The sequence below is a fragment of the Podarcis raffonei genome, chromosome 11, assembly GCF_027172205.1.
Source record: "Podarcis raffonei isolate rPodRaf1 chromosome 11, rPodRaf1.pri, whole genome shotgun sequence".
In the NCBI taxonomy this organism is placed as follows: Eukaryota; Metazoa; Chordata; class Lepidosauria; order Squamata; family Lacertidae; genus Podarcis; species Podarcis raffonei.
This window is the reverse complement of record NC_070612.1, coordinates 32,457,392-32,482,085: the sequence shown is the minus strand read 5'-3', so window position 1 is coordinate 32,482,085 and position 24,694 is coordinate 32,457,392. Positions and strand designations below refer to the sequence as shown.

General features: G+C 42.1%; 1 protein-coding gene across 1 annotated transcript in view; it reads left to right on the top strand.

The window, feature by feature from the left end:
- The window catches only part of EDIL3 (EGF like repeats and discoidin domains 3), a 236,474-nt gene that overhangs the window by 184,006 nt on the left and 27,774 nt on the right, over positions 1-24,694 (top strand). Inside the window, exon 9 of the mRNA XM_053407901.1 lies at positions 7,971-8,155. Within this exon, the coding sequence (XP_053263876.1) occupies positions 7,971-8,155 (185 nt within the window). The remainder of the gene's footprint in view (positions 1-7,970; positions 8,156-24,694) is intronic.

The window sequence follows — 24,694 nt, the reverse complement described above, 5'->3', positions numbered from 1 at the left end:
AATCTCACTGTGGCCCTCTTCCAATACAGATAGATTCGAAAGTAAATAGAAAATTGTGTCCAGGTGCTTTGGTGTATTAGATTTTCTTCTTGTGGCATCTCCCATCCATAGGAGCACAATTTAGAATAAGTCCTTGCCAGAATGACTAGGAATTGCTTTGCTCAAAGAACTGTGAAAGCTTCTAAGTGAATCCATTTCAGGAGCCTCATCTTGTTTCAAGGTCATTATACCTCTGAACTGTCATGGTGCTCAGGCTCTCTAGAACAATGTTATGCTGGAACATAAGTACAATTATGCTTAAGGATAAATGAATGTTCTTTAGCTTCTGGTGATCTAACTTTGTTTGGGATGAAAGGCAACAGAGTGTCTCAGTTCATAATAGGGCCTCTTTATTTACTTACTAAAGTTATTTCCTGTCTAAATTTATATCCTGCAAAGGTGCTCAAAACAGCTAGGGAAAATAAGATCAATTGGAATTTTAAAAACTTTTACATCCTATTGATTTCCATGGAACAAATACTACATGGCAGTTAACTTGTAGTTTCGATTGTAAATATATATAGCAAGGAGCTATGGCCATTTCTGGCTTCCTAGTATATTCATTTCCGCTTATCACTATATAAATCTTTGAAAGCACAATTTAAGACATTTACAGACATGCATATAAGAGGTTTAAGGTGTAAACCCACAAGCATAATATATCAAGTATTCCCTGAGAGTTATTTACTTTGACAGGAACCTGCTTCATGCAATTAGCTTACATTTAAATTCATTGGTTAACTATATTCGATTTACTTCTGTAATTATATTTTAAATTCATGGGCTGTTTTCTACTACATGGTCCTCAAACAATTTACCGTAAAAAATAAGTAAAATCATAAATCATGAAACTTCATAAATATTTAAGAAAAATAATATTCTGAAAACTATAGCAGTTCAGCACTGCTACTCAAAGAATTGGCGAGGCCTTGCAAAACAAATATGAACAAGCTGTCTGATCCATTTCAGGGGAACAGGTCTAGTGGACCCTTCTTGGAAGGAATACCACAGCAGACTTGGTATCATAAAAATGCTGTAAATATTTCTAGTAAAGGACTTGCCTCAAACCCATCTGAACGTACAGGAAAATTAAAAATCAGTCTGGAAACCATCTGGAAGCTTATTTAAATAGAAACACAATAAGTTTCCATGCTGAAGCCGTTTTCAGAAGCACTTCTCAAAAAATTGTAATAATTTGTCAGCTAGAAGTAGGGCCAAGCCCAGTAGTTCTGCCCTTGCCATCACAAAGGCTTCCCTGTTGCAGGCATTCAAGCTGTATGTGCAGTCGCCAAGGGTCAGGCAAGCCAGAGGGATTGTTGTCAGAGGCAAGGTTAGTTGGTGTGGCCCCACGAATGTGACAATATAATCTGTGAGTGGTACATCTGAAGGGTGCTTGGTAAAGGTAAAGGGACCCTTAACCATTAGGTCCAGTCGTGACTGACTCTGGGGTTGCGGCACTCATCTTGCTTTATTGGCCGATGGAGCCGGCATACAGCTTCCGGGTCATGTGGCCAGCATGACTAAGCCGCTTCTGACGAACCAGAGCAGTGCATGGAAACGCCGTTTACCTTCCCGCCGGAGCGGTACCTATTTATCTACTTGCACTTTGACGTGCTTTCGAACTGCTAGGTTGGCAGGAGATGGACCAAGCAACAGGAGCTCACCCCGTCGTGGGGATTCGAACCGCTGACCTTCTGATTGGCAAGTCCTAGGCTCTGTGGTTTAACCCACAATGCTTGAGTCAGACTAAATAGCTCAAGCTAAGGTGGGTTGTGGGGGCAATGACACAGTCAACATTCAGTGTGTCATATCTTCCCCTTGGAGCGAACGTCTTGAAATGTGGACTCACCAATGTGCTGTAGGGGTTAGAGTAATGGACCTGGGAGACCAGGAATCAAATTCCCTCTTGGTTATTATTATTATTATTATTATTATTATTATTATTATTATTATTGGTTTATTGATTGATTCTATTTCTATGCTGCTTTTTATTCAAATAAATCCCAAAGCTGCTTACAAACAAAAGATAAAAATAACAGAATGGAACATCACAAATACAGCATAAATTGTATAGAGTACTTAACAAATCATCAGTAAAATAATCCCAAATAAAACAATTACCATCTATGTAACACTATTAACAACAATAACAACAAAGCTAAACATCAGTTACACCAAAAACCATATTACAGGATTCACATTGGCCATGCAGATTATGAAGCTTCCTGAGTGACCTTGGGTCTAAACCAGGGGTAGTCAACTTTTTTATACCTACCGCCCACTAATGCATCTTTCTTAATGGTAAAATTTCCTTACCGCCCACCAGTGCTCAATGGAAGGAGGATTCAGCTTGTGCCGTAGAACCCTCTACCGCCCACCTAGAATCCTGAAACGCCCACTGGTGGGCAGTATGGACCAGGTTGACAACACCTGGTCTAAACTGTTTCACATGGTTGTTGTCAGTGATTTTTTTCTTTTAAAAAAATGTTTAGGGGTACTCTCAATTTCCTACTCGTACTGAAATACTGCCCCTCAATGAGGCCAAACTTAGATTCACAAAATGTTCAGGGGTATGCATACCCCTGTGTCCCCCCAGAAAAAAGCACTGGTTGTTGTGAATATATGTCAGGTGTGCATGCAGGAGCCAGGCCCTGTGACCAATAGGACTTTGCAGGACTGGGGCCTTCCTAAGTTTGTTCTGAAGAGACAAGGCATGGCCTCACAGGTGAGCCGATTGGTAATTCACAGCACCTGGTGGCAAGAGCTGGGAAGGGATATAAGGTCAGCATTTCCCCTCGGCTCTTTGCCACAGGAACACGCTCCCTGCCTCGCTGCGTTTGGCTTCTTGCTTCCTGATCCTTGAACCTCGGCTTCTTGACTCCTCGCTTCTTGATCCTCGGACCCCTGACTTCGTGCCTCCTTGCTTCCTGACCCTCAGACCCTTGGCTTCTTGACTCCTGGCTCTCTGACCCTCGGACTCTTGGCTTCCTGACTCCTGGCTTCTGGACTTCCGTTCCTGCTCCCACTCCGCCATCTTGCCCCCAGTCCTGACGCCCCCTGCTGGGACTTCGATCGCCTGTGAACCGGACCATGACAATATAACATTAAAAGAGTTGGGGGATGTAGCCACCTTGAGCTCACTAGAAGGAAGATGGGATATAAATGTAACATTAAATGAAGAGACATACAAAAAACAACCACCAGAGAGCAGAATTACTGAGAAGAACCAGGCTAGCACTTAAATCAAGGCTTCTGTCAGACTACTGCAGTCCCCTCATCCCTGTCCGTTGGCCATGCAGTTTGGAACTCATTGAAGCTGGAGGCCAGCAACATCATACCTGGCATCAGGTTCAGTAAAATGCCATTTGTATGTCAGAATAAGATACCATTTACTGGTGTGGGACAGTTGAAGCAATTAAATGATATTTCCTTATATCCCATGCCACTGTAATATAAACCCCCAAGTATGGAGCTGCAGTCAAAATATAGTCCTTACACTTTGTACATCCTTGAATGAATAAATATCCACACACTTTGATTTCAGAAGTAGGATAGCTGACTTCAAGCACTTCTTGTCATTAATGGGCTACCATCTTTTTAAAAATAGCATAAACCTTTATGTTTAAAGTTATTTATTGTTGGGTTCTTGAATTGATTGTATAAAGCGACGATAAATTGCTGACTGGGGAATCTTTACAGTGGTTTACCTGGACTTAGGCAAGGGAGGGTTTTAAAAAAAGAAAGTTTAATTAAGTTTCCTTTACCATTTCAGCTTGGCTTCATAGTCAATTAGTAGGAGTTTCAGCATTTTAAATTCACATATTACTGTCTGTGTATATCACTGCTACCATTTTAGTCTCAGTCTGTCTCAGTATGCCTCAGCTTTTTTTTTGTAAAATCTGGAGAAATGCTAAAAATGAAATGCAGTTCCCAAGGAGAAATGCCCTTGAAAATCAATAGCAGTCCTTAGAAAACCTACAAATAACAGACTTCAGAAATACAAAAAGATGTTGCTTCACCACTCACATCCTGTGGGGAAAGCAAGTATAGGGTGGGGGAAGAGAGATGCCATAAAACGGGGGCATATTAGGCTATAGACACATTAGTGGCTTAAAACGCAGGTAGGCCATTTCCCCCTGCTGTGTTGCAGGTTGTGTTTGCATGCTGTTATACACACCACAGAGAGGGCAGGGGTATCTTCATCTGATGCACATTACCTGCTTTGTTTCCACGTCCCAGCACCACACATTCATGAAGCGTCACCAATGGCTGTCTCAAATGTATACACCTCAGCTCAACTCCAAAGTGAATGTGGCTTTGAAGATTGAAGCTAGTTTGAGGGGAGACCAGTATGTCTCAATAAACTACAAGATAGCTCTGCATTGTGGGTAACATCGTGTGCACACAGTTTCAAAGGCCAGAGGTGGGAGGGCACTGGAGCCAGAGTAAGTGGTGATGTGTACACAGCCAGTGACTCATTTGCATGTTCAGACCCAGAAACCTCCCCCCCTAAATAAATTCACACTTGACTCAAATTTTGGGTTTGATTTTTGGCAGAATTTAGCCACAACTTTAATGATTACAGAAAGTGACTGGTTGCATAAGCTCTGGTTCGACTAGCTCCCTACCATGCTGGTAGGGCTGACCCAGGGTTCCAGCACAGGTCAGCCAAGAGTGAACACCTGGATAAGCAGAAAGCCAGGAATGGGCCAACTCCGCCACCCATATGTCCCCCTGGACTCAGGCATGGGCATAACCCCCTCACAGGGGTTGACCAAACCAACGAGTCCCTGGATTCCTTTAACGGGATACCCTACACATAGGGATGGTGAGAGCATTCTCCCATCCCTATCACCTGAACCAGAGCCTAACCGCAACCTTACAAGTTGTGATGATTTGCTACACGGCAGGCGAAACCCAAATGGCAACAGACAATCAACCAAGTGGGGAAAATTCCTGCCGTGCCCCTTTCCCAACAACAGACGACACACGACGGCAGAGCAAGGTCAAGCGCAACAAGCACTAAAAGTAGGGAGAGGTGGGCGGGTGTTCTGAATGCACACACTGAAAGAGGAAGCTCTGGGTCACGTCCATGGGCATAAATAGGTCCCTCGAACTGTTTGAACGGTGTCCCATTGGCCAGATTGTACCCAGCTTCAAGGGATCTACCAATCGGGTGTTGTGGCTTACCAGTTGTACCCACCCACAACACAGGGTGTCGGTTGTCCAGGTCTCACCACAATACGTGCCCTCTTTAAGGGAGGACCCAATTTCCCAGCAATAGATCAAATCAGAATTTTGACAACTCAGTCAGAGTTTTGACAAGCCCAAGGGTCATTGATAAGGAACCGAAGAACTGAGTGTTGCTTAGCATTCAAACAGGGATTGCAAGAAATGGTGGCTGATAATCTACAGGAACAGGCCTTATACTTGCTTAGATCAACAAATAATCGATGGTCTACCTGTCAACCTTCAGATGATGCTGAAGTACAACTCCCATCATCCTTGACGATTTCCCATGCTGGCTGTAACTGAGACCAGCTAGAGTCCAACTCTGTAGGACTGCAGATTTTCCATCCCTGGCTTATCAAAGTTGTCTACCCAGTTTAAAAATCTTTCAGTTAACCAATAAACTAAATAGGGCAGATAGTGATTGGAAAGTATCAGCTTAACCATTCTGACCTATTACTGACTGCTGCCAGCTTCCTTGACTGGTATGCCCATTTCCCATGCAAGGTTCTATCAACTAATCTGATGCATGAAAAGAATTTTGATTCAGTTCTGCTTGCTCCAAATCTCCAGAGCATAAACTACAACAGTGTAATGTTTATAGTTAGTCCTGTTAATCAGAATGTGTTTCAGCTCTTGGATCTTCAGGGGATGGGCAGAATATAAATATTTGAAATACGTAACAGTTGCAGTTAATTTTATTATCACCATAGCAAAAACTATAAAACAATACATAAACACATAATCTGTTGTTGTTGTTTAGTCGTTTAGTCGTGTCCAACTCTTCGTGACCCCATGGACCAGAGCACGCCAGGCACTCCTGTCTTCCACTGCCTCCCACACTTCTGAAGAAGTGTGCATGCACACGAAAGCTCATACCAAGAACTAACTTAGTTGGTCTTTAAGGTGCTACTGGAAGGAAAAAAATTTTTTTGTTTTGACTATGGCAGACCAACACGGCTACCTTTCTGTAACTGCCTCCCACAGTTTGGTCAAACTCATGCTGGTAGCTTCGAGAACACTGTCCAACCATCTCATCCTCTGTCGTCCCCTTCTCCTTGTGCCCTCCATATTTCCCAACATCAGGGTCTTTTCCAGGGAGTCTTCTCTTCTCATGAGGTGGCCAAAGTATTGGAGCCTCAGCTTCATGATCTGTCCTTCCAGTGAGCACTCAGGGCTGATTTCCTTAAGAATGGATAGGTTTGATCTTCTTGCAGTCAATGGGACTCTCAAGAGTCTCCTCCAGCACCATAATTCAAATGCATCAATTCTTCGGCAATCAGACTTCTTTATGGTCCAGCTCTCACTTCCATACATCACTACTGGGAAAACCATAGCTTTAATTATACAGACCTTTGTTGGCAAGGTGATGTCTCTGCTTTTTAAGATGCTGAGACATAATCTAGTATGTATTAAAACAGCTTCCTGTTTAGAATTGCATACGTATATTTGTTTGTTCATATTTTATCATTTGCATTTGTCAGTTGTCAGATATCACAAGTTACTTAGGTTACATAAAACACCTATAAAACAGAGCATACAAGAATGAAAATAATTTCACCATAAAATCCCACCACTTCTGGCCCCAACTAATTACGGCTGTGCAGCAAGAACCAGGACAGTGCGCACAACCATGTTTGGCTGATGCATAATGCAAGACTCTGAATTTCACGTTTTTTAAAAAAGGCATCAAGAGATAAAAACTGGAGCAACAAATCATTGGGTTCAGTTAGAGTGTTTCATAAAGGCATCAAAAGAAGTCAATTCTATAGTGATGATCACACTATCCTATCATTCCACTAGAGGTCTCCAACTAGTGGTCAGGTCAAGGTCAGATCAAGATGCAAAAACCTTCAAAGAACATCTGCTTGCAGAGGAAGACATGATAGTGAGTTGGCAAGACTGCTTTAACAGATGACTCCCTGTGACTTTCTTTCTTTGGTATAATATCTATAATCTGCACAATCTTGCTGAAAAATGCCATTTCTAACTAAATATGCCTGAACAAAAGTTTAGATGCTTTGAGGAAAATAGAGACATGTGATTTATGAAAGAATGCAGAGTGGTATAAATATAGTACACTGGAAAACAACTTTTCCTTAATGGGTAGGTAGCATGGCAAAAGAGTATCATGGTGACAAATGAATATCCATAGTAGATAAATATAACTTGCCTTATTTTCCAGATTTTGACATTAGAATGGGGAGGCTGTAAATCAGTTAAATCATTTGCTGATGGATACTAATACTGTTCATCAACTAACAAATTAATGGAAAATTTAATATAGCACTGCAGTATGAACTATGACTACTGGCTGACAATACAGAATTGCCTTGGCTAAGTGGTTTAGACAAGCTGTTTGCTATTTATACAATCTGAAATTAATTCTTCATATCCAGTCATTTCCAGGGATGCCTTGGAATGCCACCAAATTCTGCCTAAAGCAGAAAGCTAAACATACAACCACTTTACCATTTTATAAGGTGTATGTAAAAAAAAAAGTTTTTAAATGTTCTTTCAAATGCTCTTAAGTAGTATTTACCCATGCATTGTTGAACTACAGTTTTAAATGATTGTTAAGGTTTCCAAATTGTTGACAGTAAGATTTGTACACTTTGAATAAATATGTATAAGAGAAGCAACATCTGGATTTATAGACTGCCTAAATAGATATCCTCAAATAACTTATTTAAATTCTGTAGGTTGCTCTGAACCTCTGGGGATGAAATCGGGACATATACAGGATTATCAGATTACTGCTTCCAGTGTCTTCAGAACACTCAATATGGATATGTTTACATGGGAACCTAGAAAAGCTCGTCTGGACAAACAAGGCAAAGTGAATGCCTGGACATCGGGGCATAGTGACCAGTCGCAGTGGCTGCAGGTAAATAATTTGTAGTAATTATTGGGATCCATTTTTCTAAATAATATTTTTATGGAAGGACATATGCTATCATGTATGAATGAGTTGGCTGTACTGAGTGAATAATACTGCAAAGGCATATCTGAGTGTGTGGTCCTTTAATTCATCATATTTTTTATTTGATTGATTGTGGTTCAATAGATGCAAATAGGCAAGTGGGAATATAACAGACGGGACACCTAGAAAACCATGTTATGATGTGTCTGTTGACTCTCCCCACAGAGTGATAGGATCAATCCAGAAATTGCTGAAATACAGTTTAATGGATGGAATATCAAGAAGCCTGAGCCCAAAAATCTATAGGGAATAATTGAATTCCTTTTATCAAAATCACAGAATCCCTTTAGATACAAGACCATGTGAACTTCTGTCATAAAGACATAACCAGTGCTTTTACGCATTTGAACATTAAACTCCAAGTTTCAAATTTGTCTCAGAGGGTTTAAATGACATAAATTGCTGATACAGATTCTACACAATAATTCTTTGAACATCCACATATACGCAACCCAAGCTGAAGTACTAGTGGGAACAAATCTTTTTAAATCCAGGTACTTATGCCTAACTTCATTATAGTTCATGCTGTTAGAAGAATCTTTCAAGTGAACTGAATCTTTGAACAGACAATCTTAAATCCCAGCTGGAAAGGTTTTATATGTGATTGGTTGGCTGTGTCATGTCTGTGCTACAGCAATGGAAGAAAAGTGGCTGATTTTAATTGAATATTTTTGGATCAAATTTACAAAATCAGATTCACTGAACCATATTAAATCATTCAGTTGGAAATTCTCCAGAGCCATAGAATTGCAATTGATTATTTGTCAAAGCAAATGAACATTTGAATTTGATTAATGACTTCTGAAAAAAGCATCATTTCTTCCATCTCCTGGTGTTTTGGGTTTTGGTGGAGGAGATTTATTTTTTTTTTTTTTTGAGGGGGACGGGTGGCTGCAAAAAATGCATTAGGCTACTACTCCAAAATTTGCCTTCCTTTTAATGTATTTGGCTCTAGTAAGATTGATTCTGCACTATAAATTCATTAAGAAGCTGTACACGTTGCTTGTTTTCAGCGTTGGGGTGATTTACAAAAGTTCCTCAGAAGGCTAATATGCAAAAGAGCAACAAATCACCAAGCAGAAGACTATTTGACCAGTCACTGCTCAATTTACATATTAGAAACATTGTAGATTGCATTGTTTTGAAACCGCTGCCAGGGGAGAATGGAATTCTCAGCATGAACCCTTAACTGCGCCAGAAGTGTGCTACTAGCCTCCTGCAATCTTTTCACATATAAATTATAACTTATTAGCTTTTCCTTCTTCAATTTCTTTACCTGCTGTTGCTAAGCAATTCAACAGAGCGATAAACATCTTTGCTCTGAACTCACACACGGAGGGGGAAGGGGACAGACAGAACTTGTAGAACTTCCATTTCTATTTATTATCTTGGTAATTTAAGGTGGATATATTTAGTCAAGTCATTAATGCACTGTGATATCCCAAGCCATAGCAAAGATGAATATGGATTTGCTACATGGAACATGCTGCTAGCTCAACTATACAGTGGTACCTTGGGTTACATACGCTTCAGGATACAGACTCCGCTAACCCAGAAATATTTACCTCAGGTTAAGAACTTTGCTTCAGGATGAGAACAGAAATCGTGCTCCGGTGGCACGGCAGCAGCAGGAGGCCCCATTAGCTAAAGTGGTGCTTCAGGTTAAGAACAGTTTCAGGTTAAAAACGGACCTCCGGAACGAATTAAGTACTTAACCGGAGGTACCACTGTATAAGCAAGCAATAAGGCACTATGACTGGGAAGAAATCAGGGTCACCAAGCCACCCCTCAAATCACCAGGATTTGCCCACATTGCGGACATCTCACTCTGCTTTATAAAACTTCTGCTATTTGGGAAGGCACTTGATAGAGCAGGTCAAGGATCCTTTTTCAGCTGAGGGGCACATTCCTTTCCAAGAAAGCTTCAGAGGGCCACATTGCAGTGGTGAGTAAAGCCAGAAACAAAAGTATGTGAAACAAGGGATGTAAAGTTTATATTTTTACTGTAGGCTAGTTTCTACACACACTTGCATACTGTTCTCTAGGCAAGCAGGGTGCATTATCAGGGTTCCAGTATATATTTCAGCTGGGTAATAACACTCAGGGTGTAAAGCAGGCCGTGAGAGGTGTGGCCTGGGGTGAGGAAGCCAGATAGAGGTCTGGTGGGCTGCATTATGTTCCCAGAACTGAGCCTTTCCACTTGTGGTCCAGAGACAGGAGAGGATCGGCGTGGAGATTCCGTGCTTCCGACCCGGAGGAGCACAGGAAATAGCTTGAATTCAGACACGGGTGCGCACGCTCCAGCCCACCGAGAGGTCTCTCAGGAAGTGGACCGGACCAGCCTCAAAAAATGTTGCCGGCCCCTGATCTAGGCTAACATAAGAAGGTGCCCCCCCAGCAGACACACCAGAAAAGCTTTTTAGAGGTAGAGATGGGAAGGAAATTTGATTCAGTTCACTTTTAATTACCTAATTTGTGAACCAAAACACAACCATCATACGAAATTCTGTACTTGCAGTTCTACAAGCAAGTAACGTGCACAAAAATGCATACGTCAGTGTATGGTGTGTGTATAGTTTCATATCTTAGTGAAATAACATACAGAGATGCTATTTCTCCCGCTGAGTTTCCAACCACATTTCAAAGTGTTGGTGCTGACCTTTAAAGCCCTAAACGGCCTCGGTCCTGTATACCTGAAGGAGCGTCTCCACCTGCATCGTTCTGCCCGGACACTGAGGTCCAGCACCGAGGGCCTTCTGGCAGTTCCCTCCCTGCGACAAGTGAGGCTACAGGGAACCAGGCAGAGGGCCTTCTCAGTAGTGGTGCCTGCCCTGTGGAACGCTCTCCCATCAGATAGCAAGGAAATAAACAACTACCTGACTTTTAGAAGACATCTGAAGGCAGCCCTGTTTAGGGAACTTTTTAATGTTTGAAGTTTTATTCTGTTTTTAATGTTCTGTTGAAAGCTGCCCAGAATGGCTGGGGATATCCAGCCAGATGGGCAGGGTAGAAATAAATTATCATCATCATCATCATCATCATCATCATCATCATTATAGATGGATTCTTTAAAGGGAAAGTGCTTTGCAGAAATGTGTATGTTAGGCAAAACTGCATACAAATATGTATATATTAAGAGAAATTCATACAAAAATGCTGGTGAATTTCCAAGAGGACTTAAAAAAAAGTTCCTTGCCCCTAGGATCTATTGTTAAAATTTAAGGATCTGTTTGTTTTTATTGCATTCTATAAAGAACCCTTGTAAACCTCTTCAGAGTCTGGGGGAAGGATTCATGCCAATCCAAAATCCTTTCTTGGGGGGGGGGGGGGAGGAAGAGCAGCATCTATTTCCAGACTAAGGTAGGAGCCAAGGGATACAGCTCCTCCCTTTGCCTGACACAGACTCTCTCTCTCTCTCTCTCTCTCTCTCTCACACACACACACACACACACACACACTCGGGGACAATGTGGTATTACTTTGAGGTACATTATTCCACTGCTGGCGACAATGAATCTGTGGTTGTATGCAGATGGGCAGGGAATTAGGGAAGTGAGGAGGCGAGGCAATGACAGCCCTTATTATTTTCTCTAACAATTTATGTTATGTTCCAAACGCTTTCTCCTGTTGTACCTGATTGAGTATACAAATTGATTCATTCTGCATCCAGGTGGCTGCTGGCAGATTTTCTGTCAGTCTGAGAAGAGTAATGCCTGTTTCCCCCCCACCCCCTCTTCAAACTATACAAAAACCCTGTAAGGCAAATTATGGTTTCTGAAGAGAAATTATTCCCATTTGACACACACACACACACACACAGAGAGAGAGAGAGAGAGAGAGAGAGAGAGAGAGAGAGAGAGAGATAATGAGGGCAAAAAATTATTTGGCAATGTAATTTTAATGTCAGAAGGTGGAGGTAACAGCTACAGCAAATGTGTGCCTACGACAAACACTACAGAAGGCAAATACGTCTGTCACAAGGAAGTGTGAAATGGACCATATGAAAGGACTGAAGGAATTATACTTTTGCCATTAATATGATACTAGTTGCATTGCACCTGTGCTTTGCATTTCTGAATACATTCCATCTCAGCATTTATGGATGACACCCACTGATGCCTGTGCACTTCTGTAACAAAAAGCTACTTGCACAACTGTACTTCCAGTTTCTTCCCCTGCCCTCTGCAGCCCCCTGTGTGCATATGCTGGAAATATGCATCCAAGATTATTCCCAGACATCTCAATTTTATGGGATAATAATAATAATAATAATAATAATAATAATAATAATAATAATACCCTGCCCATCTGGCTGGGTTTCCCCAGCCACTCTGGGCAGCTTCCAACAAAATATTAAAAGACAATAGTCTGTTAAACATTAAAAACTTCACTAAACAGGGTTGCATTCAGGTGTCTTCTAAAAGTCTGCTAGTTGTTTTTCTCTTCGACATCTGGTCGGAGAGCGTTCCACAGGGTGGGTGCCACTATCAAGAAGGCGCTCTCCCTGGGTCCATGTAACATGGCTTCTCGCAGTGAGGGAACCACCAGAAGGTCCTCAGCACTGGACCTCAGTGTCTGGGCAGAATGATGGGGGTGGAGATGCTCCTTCAGGTATACTGGGCCAAGGCCGTTTAGGGCTTTAAAGGTCAGCACCAACACTTTGAATTGTGCTCAGAAACGTACTGGGAGCCAATGTAGGTCTTTCAATACCGGTGTTATGTGGTCTTGGCAGCCACTCCCAGTCACCATTCTAGCTGCCACATTCTGGAATAGTTGTAGTTTCCGGGTCACCTTCAAAGGTAGCCCCACATAGAGCACTTTGCAATAATCCAAGCGAGAGATAACTAGAGCATGCACCACTCTGGTGAGACAGTTCACGGGCACATAGGGTCTCAGCCTGCATATCAGATGGAGCTGGTAAACAGCTGCCCTGGGCACAGAATTGACCTGTGTCTCCATAGACAGCTGTGAGTCCAAAATGACTCCCAGGCTGCGCACCTGGTCCTTCAGGGGCACAGTTACCCCATTCAGGAACAGGGAGTCCTCCACACCTGCCCGCCTCCTGTCCCCCCAAAACAGTACTTCTGTCTTGTCAGGATTCAACCTCAATCTGTTAGCTGCCATCCATCCTCTAACCACCTTTAAACACTCACACAGGACCTTCACTGCCTTCACTGGTTCTGATTTGAATGAGAGGTAGAGCTGGGTATCATCCATATACTGATGAACACCCAGCCCAAACCCCCTGATGATCTCTCCCAGCGGCTGCATGTAGATGTTGAAATAATAATAATAATAATAATAATAATAATAATAATAATAATAATAATAAATTTTATTTATATCCCGCCCTCCCCAGCCGAGCCGGGCTCAGGGCGGCTAACAACAATAAAACAGTACAAAAGTACAGCACAAACAACACTCTAAAATCATTCATTATAAAATTAAAGCATGGGGGAGAGGACAGAACCCTGAGGTACCCCACAAGTGAGAGCCCAGGGGTCTGAACACTCATCGCCCACCACCATTTTCTGGACACGGCCCAGGAGGAAGGAGCGGAACCACTGTATGACAGTGCCCCCAGCTCCCAGCCCCTCTAGATGGTCCAGAAGGATGTTATGGTCAATGGTGTCAAAAGCCGCTGAGAGATCCAGCAGAACTAGGAAAAAGCTCTCACCTTTGTCCCTAGCCCGCCGGAGATCATTGATCACTGCAACCAAGGCAGTTTCAGTCCTATGATGAGACCTGAATCCCAACTGAAAGGGATCCAAATGGTCTGCTTCTTCCAGGCGTGCCTGGAGTTGTTCAGCAACCACTCGCTCAATCACCTTGCCCAAGAATGGAATATTTGAGACTGGGCAATAGTTGGCCATATTGGCCGCATCTAAAGATGGTTTTTTAAGAAGCAATTTGATAACCACCTCTTTCAGTGGGTCTGGGAAGGCTCCCTCACAGAGAGAAGCATTCACAGAGAGAAGCCCATTGCCCAGCCCTTCCCGGCTAGATTTATAAGCCAGGATGGGCAAGGATCAAGGAGACAGGTGGTTGGTTTCACTCGTCCAAGCAGCCTGCCCACATCCGCAAAGGTAACAGATTGGAATTGATCCCACGCAATTTGGCTAGACAGGACTAGCACTCTCCCGCCCTGGCCCTGTTCCCATGGTGGAGTCTACCTCTTCCCAAATCTGAGTGACCTTATCTGCAAAAAAACCTTTTCAAAATCATTGCAGGAGATCATGTGGCCCATACTGGGCCCCGGTGGAGCAGGTGGTTCTGCTGAATTGCAAACCACCTGAAAGAGTCTCCTGCTGCTGTTTTCTGCAGATGTAATAGAGGCGGTGAAGAAAGTCTTCTTCGCCGTCGCTGTCGCCACTTGGTAGGCTCAACATTGAGCTCTAACCTGTATCTGGTCAGCTTCAGAATGAGTTATCCGCCACCAGCGCTCTAGCCATCTCAGCAATTGTTTCATCTACCTCAGATCCATGGAAAACCATGGGGCTGTCCGGGCTCCATGCAATCGGAGAGGGTGCTTCGTAGCCAAACGGTCAATAGCCCTGGTTAACTCCACGGTCCAGCGGGCCACCAGGGAATCAGCTGAAAGGCCATCAATATGGGATAAAGATAAAGATAAAGAAGCGGATTGATAGCATAATCCTTTTCATGTCTGTATGTCCCCTCAGAATCCCAGGTTATAACTGAACAAGTTTTCAAGGCAATTTGAAATGAAAATAACATTAAAATAATCTCCATAATATAAATTTAAAAGACAGTATATTGGCAAATAAAATTGCAGGTAAACTTTTTGAGCTCAACCAAAGGCAGCATCAGACTAGCATTGTCTAAAAAGAAGAAGGTGGACAAGTACAAATATTTCCACACATTTGTTAAAAATAAGGCACCAAGTGTGCTGCCTCAGGAAAGTATTCATAGATACATAGGAGCATTCCAAAGGCAGGGTGCCACAGCTGTAAAGACACTCACTGTCATTGCTGACTGCCTAAACATAAGTGGGGTGGGGTGAGGAAAATACATAAAGGCCTCTCATGAATTCCTAATTTATTGATTTCCCAAAAGTACATCATCAACCAACCATAGGCTTCACAATCTTAGTGAGTGCTTAAAAATACAAAGATATACTTGAGAGTCCAATTCAGACATGCTATACATCAGTTCTTGAAAGTACTTGTGACTCAATTTGATATATCTCTTCCTCTCAAACATTGGTAAAAAATGTGCTTTTGTTTCCTGAATGCAGTAACTTGCCTTGCAAATTTCAGAAGGGTAATGGAGAAACTCACATGACCAAAGCAGATGATTCAATCTGTAAAAGCTTTTTAAAAATTGAAAACATAAAGTACCAATTGAAATAGTCATTTTGTCTCCTGGCATACAGCCTACTCTCTGACTTTGTCTTTGTCTCTACTTGTCATGCTGGAAAAAACATTAAACTTTGCCTTCTTTACGTGGTATTAATTCCCATTAATTATGCTGATTAGTGATAAAATGGACTCCACAGCATCCAAGGGCATTACCTGAGCAATGCACTTGACACAGTTTCTGGAGGTCATTGCCTCACCCACTTTGCCCTGCATATGATTTCAGGCTGAATCCATTATTCATATTAATAGTGTTGTTAAAGTGTACACTGTGGCATTGCCCTTTTGAAAATTGCTTTTAACTTTGCAAAGCTTCCATTCACCATTCATTTTATGAAAATGTTTATGGCTACAATAGAATTTAGGCATTCCATTTCAGTTTATTTTATTTCAATTTTTAAAAACTTTTTTAAAATGCAGCATTTAGGCTATAAACCTCTGGAAAGTAATTGAATTTATTCTGGCCAGCCACCTATAAGGGCATTATTAACAAGGCAGGGCAGAAAAAGTTTTCCAGAAGTTTATTTTACAATCAAGAGTCCATGAAATAAACAGGGGTAAGTGGTAGGGACATTTGAGGGTGTGTATGTTTGTTTGGTTTTGCCTCCTTAGGTTCCATTTTCATTTAATGGCATGATAAGTAGCTATAAAAAGATGGTATGTTGCTATTAATAATAATAATAAATCTCCACTGCAAAATGTTTGACATTCAGAAATAATTAAGGTGCCTCGTTTTTGTGATAGGGAACTGATAAACAATAATCTGGCGTATTAATTTGTGTTTCCATTCTTAGCTAAACCTGAAAAAAAGCTTAAACTTTAGGGGCTCCTCCAGTATTGCCTGTTAATTGAGCATTTGTCCTGCTTATGCAGACGTTAGAATTTCTCCAGTCTTTATTGAGACTTTCCCACCAGGTCCCAAAATTGAAGTAGTCAAGGACTCTACTCATAGCTTCACTGTTGCTTTGCTGTAGCAGAGGGGCAATGCTACTTAAGCGGAAATGTCATTTTGGTCATGCCAGCCGGTTGCTGGATTATCCCTATGTTGCTATAAAATTCTTCTCAAGGAGGCTTATATAAGTTTCAGGTGCTGAAGTCCTTTTTATGGTATTGTCAGGAATGAGCCAGTTCCAAGTGGAACTTTATAGCCAGTTGCAGAATATGGGCAGAAACAGAAAGGTTTAGATTTGACACAGGCTGGGCAAGGGCTACAGCTGCCTATGCCAACTCCCTCTGACCTTCAACGGCTGGTTGTCAAGGGAACAACTGAAAATGGGCTGGAACAAAGCCAAAGCTCTCAGGATGCTCAAACAGGTGCAAACAGACACAGAGACAGGCTTTCAGAACAGGAAGAGGTTGGAGCTGATCCAATAAGTCCGTAGAGTTGGTGAAAGGGAGGGCTGCTGGACAGGAAGCAAAACAAGAGACGTAAGGGGTGAAGGTTCAGTATCTTCTGTGGGAAGACGGGAACATGGACTCCTGACAGGTATTCATATTGGAGAGCCTACACTTTACATGTAGAAGGTCCCAGGAACCTCTAGGTTAGATTGGGAGAGACTCCTGTCTAAAACCTTAGAAAGCCACTGTCAATTAATCCAGACAATAGTGAGTCACATAGGAGACAATTCCTAGGGGCTAAGGTCCCTTCAGCCCCCCCCCATAAAATATTTGAGAGGGCCAACCCACCCCCCATTCAATTGCCATTCAAATGGTGTCCATGTGCCGTGTCTTGTGATCGATTATGTGGGGCAGGGCTTAACCCCCCCCCATATGAGTGCAGTTTATTATTATCAATATTGTGTTGTTTTTTAAAATAACATATTCACAATCATAATAATTTGTGGGCAATTCCTGCCCCCCCCCCCAAATCAGTTAAGACACTTACAGATCAGCAAAAGTCTCCTCCAGAAGATAAATCTTTCCAAGATGCCTGAAGCAAATCATTGAAGATGTTTCACCTACGGCTGAAGGAAAGGCATTGCAAAGTGCCATTTATTTTAATGGGGTGTCACAAAATTCACATGCAAGCCTTAGAGACATGAAATGAAATTGGCCAGCAGCATTCTTTATAATTAACTATAATTGATTATATTTCGGAAGAAATAAGAATAGAAAGTTGAGAACCTCAAGTCATATTAATTTGGATATGTGCATGTTTTCTTTAAAGGTGATCCTTTACAAAATTTTGATACCTTATAGGTCTGACCAAAAAGGGTAGAGAAGGCATTATATTTAAGCAGCAAACATTATTAGTTCCCCACATAAAGTTCACTATCCTCCCAGAATGCTTAGCACAAGATATAAATTATAAATTGTCCCACTTGTCAAACCTCTCTGCTTCTGCAGTACAGGTACATGTCAGTCCCATTTGACAGTATTTAAATATATCTTTGAATGTCAATGGATTCTGCTTCTCTTTTGCCAAGTAATCATTGAAGTGTGTACTTTATCTTATAGACAGACTTCAGATATTAGTTTATAGTTTATAGCCAGAATATCAGCTATGTTACATTATGAATAGCTAGGGGACTGGTTTTGAGTGGTGTGGAATATAATAAAAAACGAATTTACATAGACAAAGAAAATTATGGCAGCCACTGTTTTTCATTCCAGTCTTTTAAACTGATCACAGATGTTATCACTGGAAATAGCAAAGAGAAGAGCTGAAATATTGCTTTGTCTGACCAAATGACCTGTGCACCACTAGTCTTGGTCATTATGGCCACTGAAGGAAAAATATGTGGGAGAGGGGGTGGGTGGATTGGCTCCAGAGAGAGGTTGCTTCGAATCTCATCAAGAAAACATGATAGTAACATGGGAAAGGTTAATCACCTTGTCCTATAGGCTTGCATTGACACTATGATCCCACAAAAAAGGGCAACAAAGAATTTGCTTCTAGACCACACAACTCTTTGTCCTAATGAAGGAATAAGGTGTACATTTGCTTTGATAGAAGCAAAGGAAGTAGGAAGTAGGACTTCACAGCACTTTCCTTTCCTCAGTCTGGAATGAAACTGTTTTGTTTCCTGAGATTCTTAAACCTGGATATCACTTGGCATATTTGATCTATCCATAATCTTCAACATTTGAACTTTCTCTTTCCTTTTCCAAACATTGAGGGTAGCATAGCCTCCAACATACCTCAGATGAAAATGGGTTCATTTCTTACTCCCCTCCCCACAACTGACCCTCCCCGACTCCCCATTTTTGTCCCCCTGCCCTCGTTGCAGAGCATTTTCTTTCAGAAGAAGGGTGAGTGCCGCCACCACCGCTACACCAGTGGGACACAGTGCATAGGCCCTCCACCATTCTGAGAAAACCCCTTTATCCTAGTTTTATTTTATCTTATTCTCTGGTAGATTTACAAACATACAACAATAAATAATTTTGAGAAAGGGGCAAGATTATATACAGACACACATAGCATTAAAAAATAATAATCAAGACTTCTTGTGCTCTGCTCCACCTTTCTTTCTGCCCAGGGTGGTCTTGTGACAGCACTGGCAGAGGAAATAGGGGAATTCTGTGATGACATCAGAATATGATTACCAGATTTATTTCAATGAATCCGGGGACCCTTTTTTTTTTTTGAAGCTGAGTAGCAAAAGGGAGTCAGTAGTGGGGATGGTGAGGCAAAAGACCCTGGGCCCAAGCACACATGCATGTTGTAAAGGTAAAGGCTAAAGGGACCCCTGACCATTAGGTCCAGTCGTGGACGACTCTGGGGTTGCAGCGCTCATTTTGCTTTATTGGCCGAGGGAGCCGGCATACAGCTTCCGGGTTATGTGGCCAGCATGACTAAGCCACTTCTGACAAACCAGAGCAGTGCACATCATCATTCATCATTTCATTTATTACGGCCATAGGCCCATACAGGTAAAAACAACACATAAGTGATAGCTTGTGCCGTAGGGGAAAAGAAAAAAAAAGCAGTCGCTAAAACACCACTATAACAATAAAATACTATAAGATGGAAAGGCATACTACGCCTTAATTAGCTTGTAGTGCTCCTTGTCGTCGCTTTTGGGAAAGGACAGCGACCAGGAACCTAGCCACCTTCAGGGTCGTGTGGGTATCCTTGTCCTGCAAGATTTGGGCAAGGTGGAATTTTGGTGGGGTACCCTCTAGTTTCTGAATGATTGATCCCAACAAATTTGCCCGTGGCACATTGAACAAGGGGCAAATGAACATAATGTGCTGGAGCGACTCCGGCGTCACCTTATCACATTCGCACACGGCGGGGGCTTGGCCCTTTGAGAATCTATGTCTCAGGACATTGGAGGGAAAAACGTTAAACCTCGCTTTGGTGAAGGCCAGTCTATGGGCAACAGTCGAAAGGGAGGAGAGGTATGATGGAACGCAGTAAGTTAAAGTGATACCAATGTTCTGGGGCGAGCAAACACCTCCCCCCAGCGTATAATTTCGCTGTAAGTCGATGGAGCAGTGCACAGAAATGCCGTTTACCTTCTTGCCGGAGTGGAACCTATTTATCTACTTGCACTTTGATGTGCTTTCGAACTGCTAGGTTGGCAGGAGCTGGGACCGAGCAACAGGAGTGTTGGGATACTGCCAGGGAGATAAAGTCCATCTGAGCCCCCAAGCCGGCTGCCGGACGATCCATCGATCTCCTGTAGACACACAGTATCAGCAGCGACACGAAGCCTCAGAAATAGCTTGCCACATTCTTGGGCTGGTGCACACTCTATCAGCAGAATTCACACAGCGAAAGATGCACAGCAGGAGAGCATATTTACAAGTTTATTCAGCGTTGATCAGAACAAAGAAAAACATGATTGCCTGCTTCGGTATGCTCAGGCAACAACAGAAACGAAAGCAACAGAAAACATAAACATCCTGTGAAACAGGAAATACGCAGACTCTGTGACTCACGGCCTGCTCCCTTTTAAGGTGGAACGGAAATATCCTAACAAGGAGCTCACCCCGTCGTGGGGATTCGAATCGCCAACCTTCTGATCAGCAAGCCCTAGGCTCTGTGGTTTAGACCACAGCACCACCCACATGTTTTATAAAGGTGCAAAGCCCTTCTTTCGCACCCTGTGAAACATAAATGTGCAGAGTTTTTAAAAAACTGGACAACGGCTGCCTTCCCATGACTCCTGAGCCTCCCCTCAGGGAGAAGAGGGTGGGAGATCTGTACCGCTGGACATCCCTGGTTCCCCTTCAGCAGTGGTGGCAGCAGTGGCAGTCAGCAGCCTGGAGCCAGCCTAGTAGCGCAGTTGGCTCTGGCTGGCTTCAGGAGCTGCTTGCTGTCCGCTGCCGTGGCGCCCACCATTTTTCCTCCATTTTGTGTTGCGCACAAGACACATCATATGGGGACTTCCAGCGAGGAAAAATGGTGGGCATCAAATGGCAGCAAGCAGCTCCTGAAGCCAGCCAGAGCCAACTATGCTACCAGGCTGGCTCCGGGCTGCTGAGGCTGCCGCTGCCATGTTTCCCAGTGACAGATTTGCAAATCTGGGGACATCCCGGGGACAGAATTTGTCCAGGGACAGATTCATAAATCTGGGGACTGTGCCCAGGAACCGGGGACATCTGGTAACCCTACATCAGAACCCAGGATGGCTTTCAAAATTCTGGGACAGTTTCTGGAAAATCAGGATGCATGGAGGGTATGAAGTAAAGGCAGAGAACTGGACCAGCACCACAGTATTTCAGAATCTGCAGTATTTGTTAGTTTACTTCTGGAAAGAGAAGAATTATCACTTGAGGCTGCTTGGCAGTGCCACCTGTGCCCTTGAACCCATGTCTTATGATATGCAAGTATTCTTAATATATCACATAATTCTACATGGTCTTGATTTTAGTGTTACTCTAGATGTGCAAGTGTATACTAATGTTGATCTCAGCTGTCCCAAACCATGTTCATGTACATATTTTGATGTCCTGGAGGAAAACACAAACATGAGATGTGGACAGTTCGTAGTTACTCAGAACAGGTTCTCACTCAGACAAACACGCACACCCGAAACAATATCTATAGATACTCCCAAGTAACCCAAAACAGATTGCATCACACACTTCCAGAACACGTCAAAACATGCACTGGAGACTCTTGAAGACATTCCTCTTCTTTGTTCCTGTCTGTCCCAGTGTCCATCTGAATTGTCTGGTTTAGAGGAGGAGAGGTTTCTGGGAGGAGAATGAGCAGACTTGCAACCTAGAATAGTAAACTGCTTTGCTGTTCAATTTCACTAGTACTCAATTTCATGTGTATATAGTTTGTGCTCACTGTAAATGTTTGATCTACTATAAATTTTTATTGCACACATTTCTGCATTCCATTAAGTTGATATAAAAGCTATAAAAGGTATTCCTTAGGCACTACCCCCTCATCTAAAAAAACCTCCTTTTTTAAAAAGCAGGCAATTGTACTGTGTTATTTTAATGTTTCACAGTACGGCTGTATTCATCATAAACTTTGACTTGCATAACTGCAAATTTTAGGAAAAAGAAGAATGCCAGTTTCAGGTTTCCAGCAGTCATCCACAAATCCCTCTGAGCATAAACGACTACATTTTGTAGATTACCAACCCAAAATAAAATAAAATATATAGTTTTATAGTGTTCAATTATGCTGAAAGCCCTAGACATGGTATGCTTAGCACTTTTAGCGTTGCTGTCTTCCAACCAAATCCTTGAACAATCAAAGACTGCTGAGGGGTGGACAGCCTTTGTCTGATCCTTGGCACTAAAGGCTGTAGATGAGAAACTTTCCTCCTGCTGACTTCTGTAAGTTAGCTGACCTTAAGGTCCAAGGCCAGTTTTGAACAACATTTTCCCCAGCAGCCCACCCATTGTTCAGAAGGGCCACCTAACCCTCCTGAAAAGCCTGTTGTATGAACAAAGTATCCATACATTACAAGAAAAGAGCAAGGTTCTTTAATATAAGATCATGAGGCTTGCGGGGTGGAAATCAGATGGTTTGATGGAATTGCATTAGAAGCTACATATATGAAATGGAAATTGCATCAACAGGTTTAGGTAAGGTCAAGCAAATAAGCCGAAATCAGTAATGACATATTGGTCTCTGAACAAAACTGACTCATGTAAGGCTACTGGAATTTAATGTAATACAGTATTTGACAAATCCAGGATTTATTTTTAAAATGTAGTATGGCAACTCAAGTTACCTCATTGTCAGGGCAAGTCAGCTTTGCAGTTCCACTATACAACTAAGCATAAAGAAGTGCAAAAGAAGCACGAGTTTCATTTATTGGGAATGAGTTCTGAATGTATGTGCAAGGGCTCATGCATTTATTCATATCACCATTCTACTATAAATCTTTAACCAGCACAACAAAGCTGTATTATGAGACTCTGGCTCATTTAAGAACTCTGCCTAAACCTCTAGATTTCATCTTACTTTTTTCTAGTATGGTTCCTAGGCATGGATTAGATAAAAGTACACATAGACTAATTCTGTGCCAAGCTGGTAAATTATAAATAGAATACATTTGTCTTTTTCTTCTTGCATTACCAATAAAATCAAGGTGGACACTTATTGGGAAGAGGTTAGTGGTGACAAATCCCCGTCCAATTAATCTTAATTATAGGACTACTGCATCAGAGCCTTCCCCAGAAGCCAACAGGGGAAATAAAATAAATTATGTTGATGCTATAATCTGATACAGTGGTGGGCTGGGGATGGGGACAAGAGGGCCACATATTTGCATATTAAAGTACAAAAGTCAATATGGTATTTTACTGTATTGTTATTTCCATACAGTCTGCAGGATACGGGCATAATAAATAAACATTGTTTTCCCCTCTAAACCTCGGCCATCATTTATTATAGACTGATCATTTGTAACTTTTTCTTGTATTTGGTTTTGGTAGCTTCTTCTATTCAGTAAAATTAAGTCATTCAGCTTGCAATCCTATACCAGCTTATCTGAGATGAGAAAGCCCTAATTAATTCAATAGTACTAATTTTTGAGTAGACATATAGAGGACTGTACTGTACATTGTCCTTAGTTAGGGATCCAGATTCCACATGTCATTGTGGTAAACTGTTTTTAAAGATGAGGAGCATATTGAGAGGCACACTTTCATACCCTCCAACTTTTCTCTGATGAAAATAGGGACATCCTATTCGATAATAATAATAATAATAATCCCCAGCCAATCTGACTAGGTTGTCCCAGCCACTCTGGGTGACTTCCAACATATATAAAAACATAATATAACAGGGTTGCCTTCAGATGGCTTGTGGGGGTCAGATAATTCCATATCCTCCAATACTTCTCCAATGAAAATAGGAACGTACTAAGGAAAAGCAGGACATTCCAGGATCAAATCAGAAGCCCGGACAGCTTCTGTAAATCTGGGACTGTCCCTGGAAAATAGGGACACTTGGAGGGTCTGCACGTTGTTTTGGCATGAGAATCTGTTGTTCAGTACTTGGGCCCATATATGGTAATTTCTTTGGCTCCTGTGCCATAGATAGATATCAAAAGACTATCTCCAATACACTAACCTTCATTAGACAGACACCTGTCTGTTACCATTCATTTTCCACACCAATTACTTATGTACCCCACCTTCATGAAAATATATGAGACTACCGGTACTTAGGCCACCAGTATAGTCTTTACTACTGTGGCTACCCTGCGGTACATTGCATGACTCTTCAAGGTAGAACAGAGATTCTGGTAGATGGTAATAGCCAAAACTGAAGCAAGACAGAGAGGGAGTTTTGGCAGAAAATAAAAATGCACTCCATCCACATTACTTTGAGAGTTCAAATGTAATGCAGCCACTAGACCCTGTATCGTCCTTTCCTCTTCCCAATGGATTATCATTCCCCCTTTTCATTTTTCATATATCAAAATAGCTTCATTTGTTTACATGTACGCAATATGTTATGTGCAGTTTAAAAAAGCAGATTGCCTTGTAAAGAAACACATATTGTGTGCCTTTGTTTGTGCACTGATAGAATGAAGCAGGGGGCACCTAAATCATTTTTGCTTAAGACAACCAAGGCTGCTTTCTGCTTATATTCTGACTCTTCCTGATGGTCCCCTCTTTTGAAATCCCTGAGCAGTTT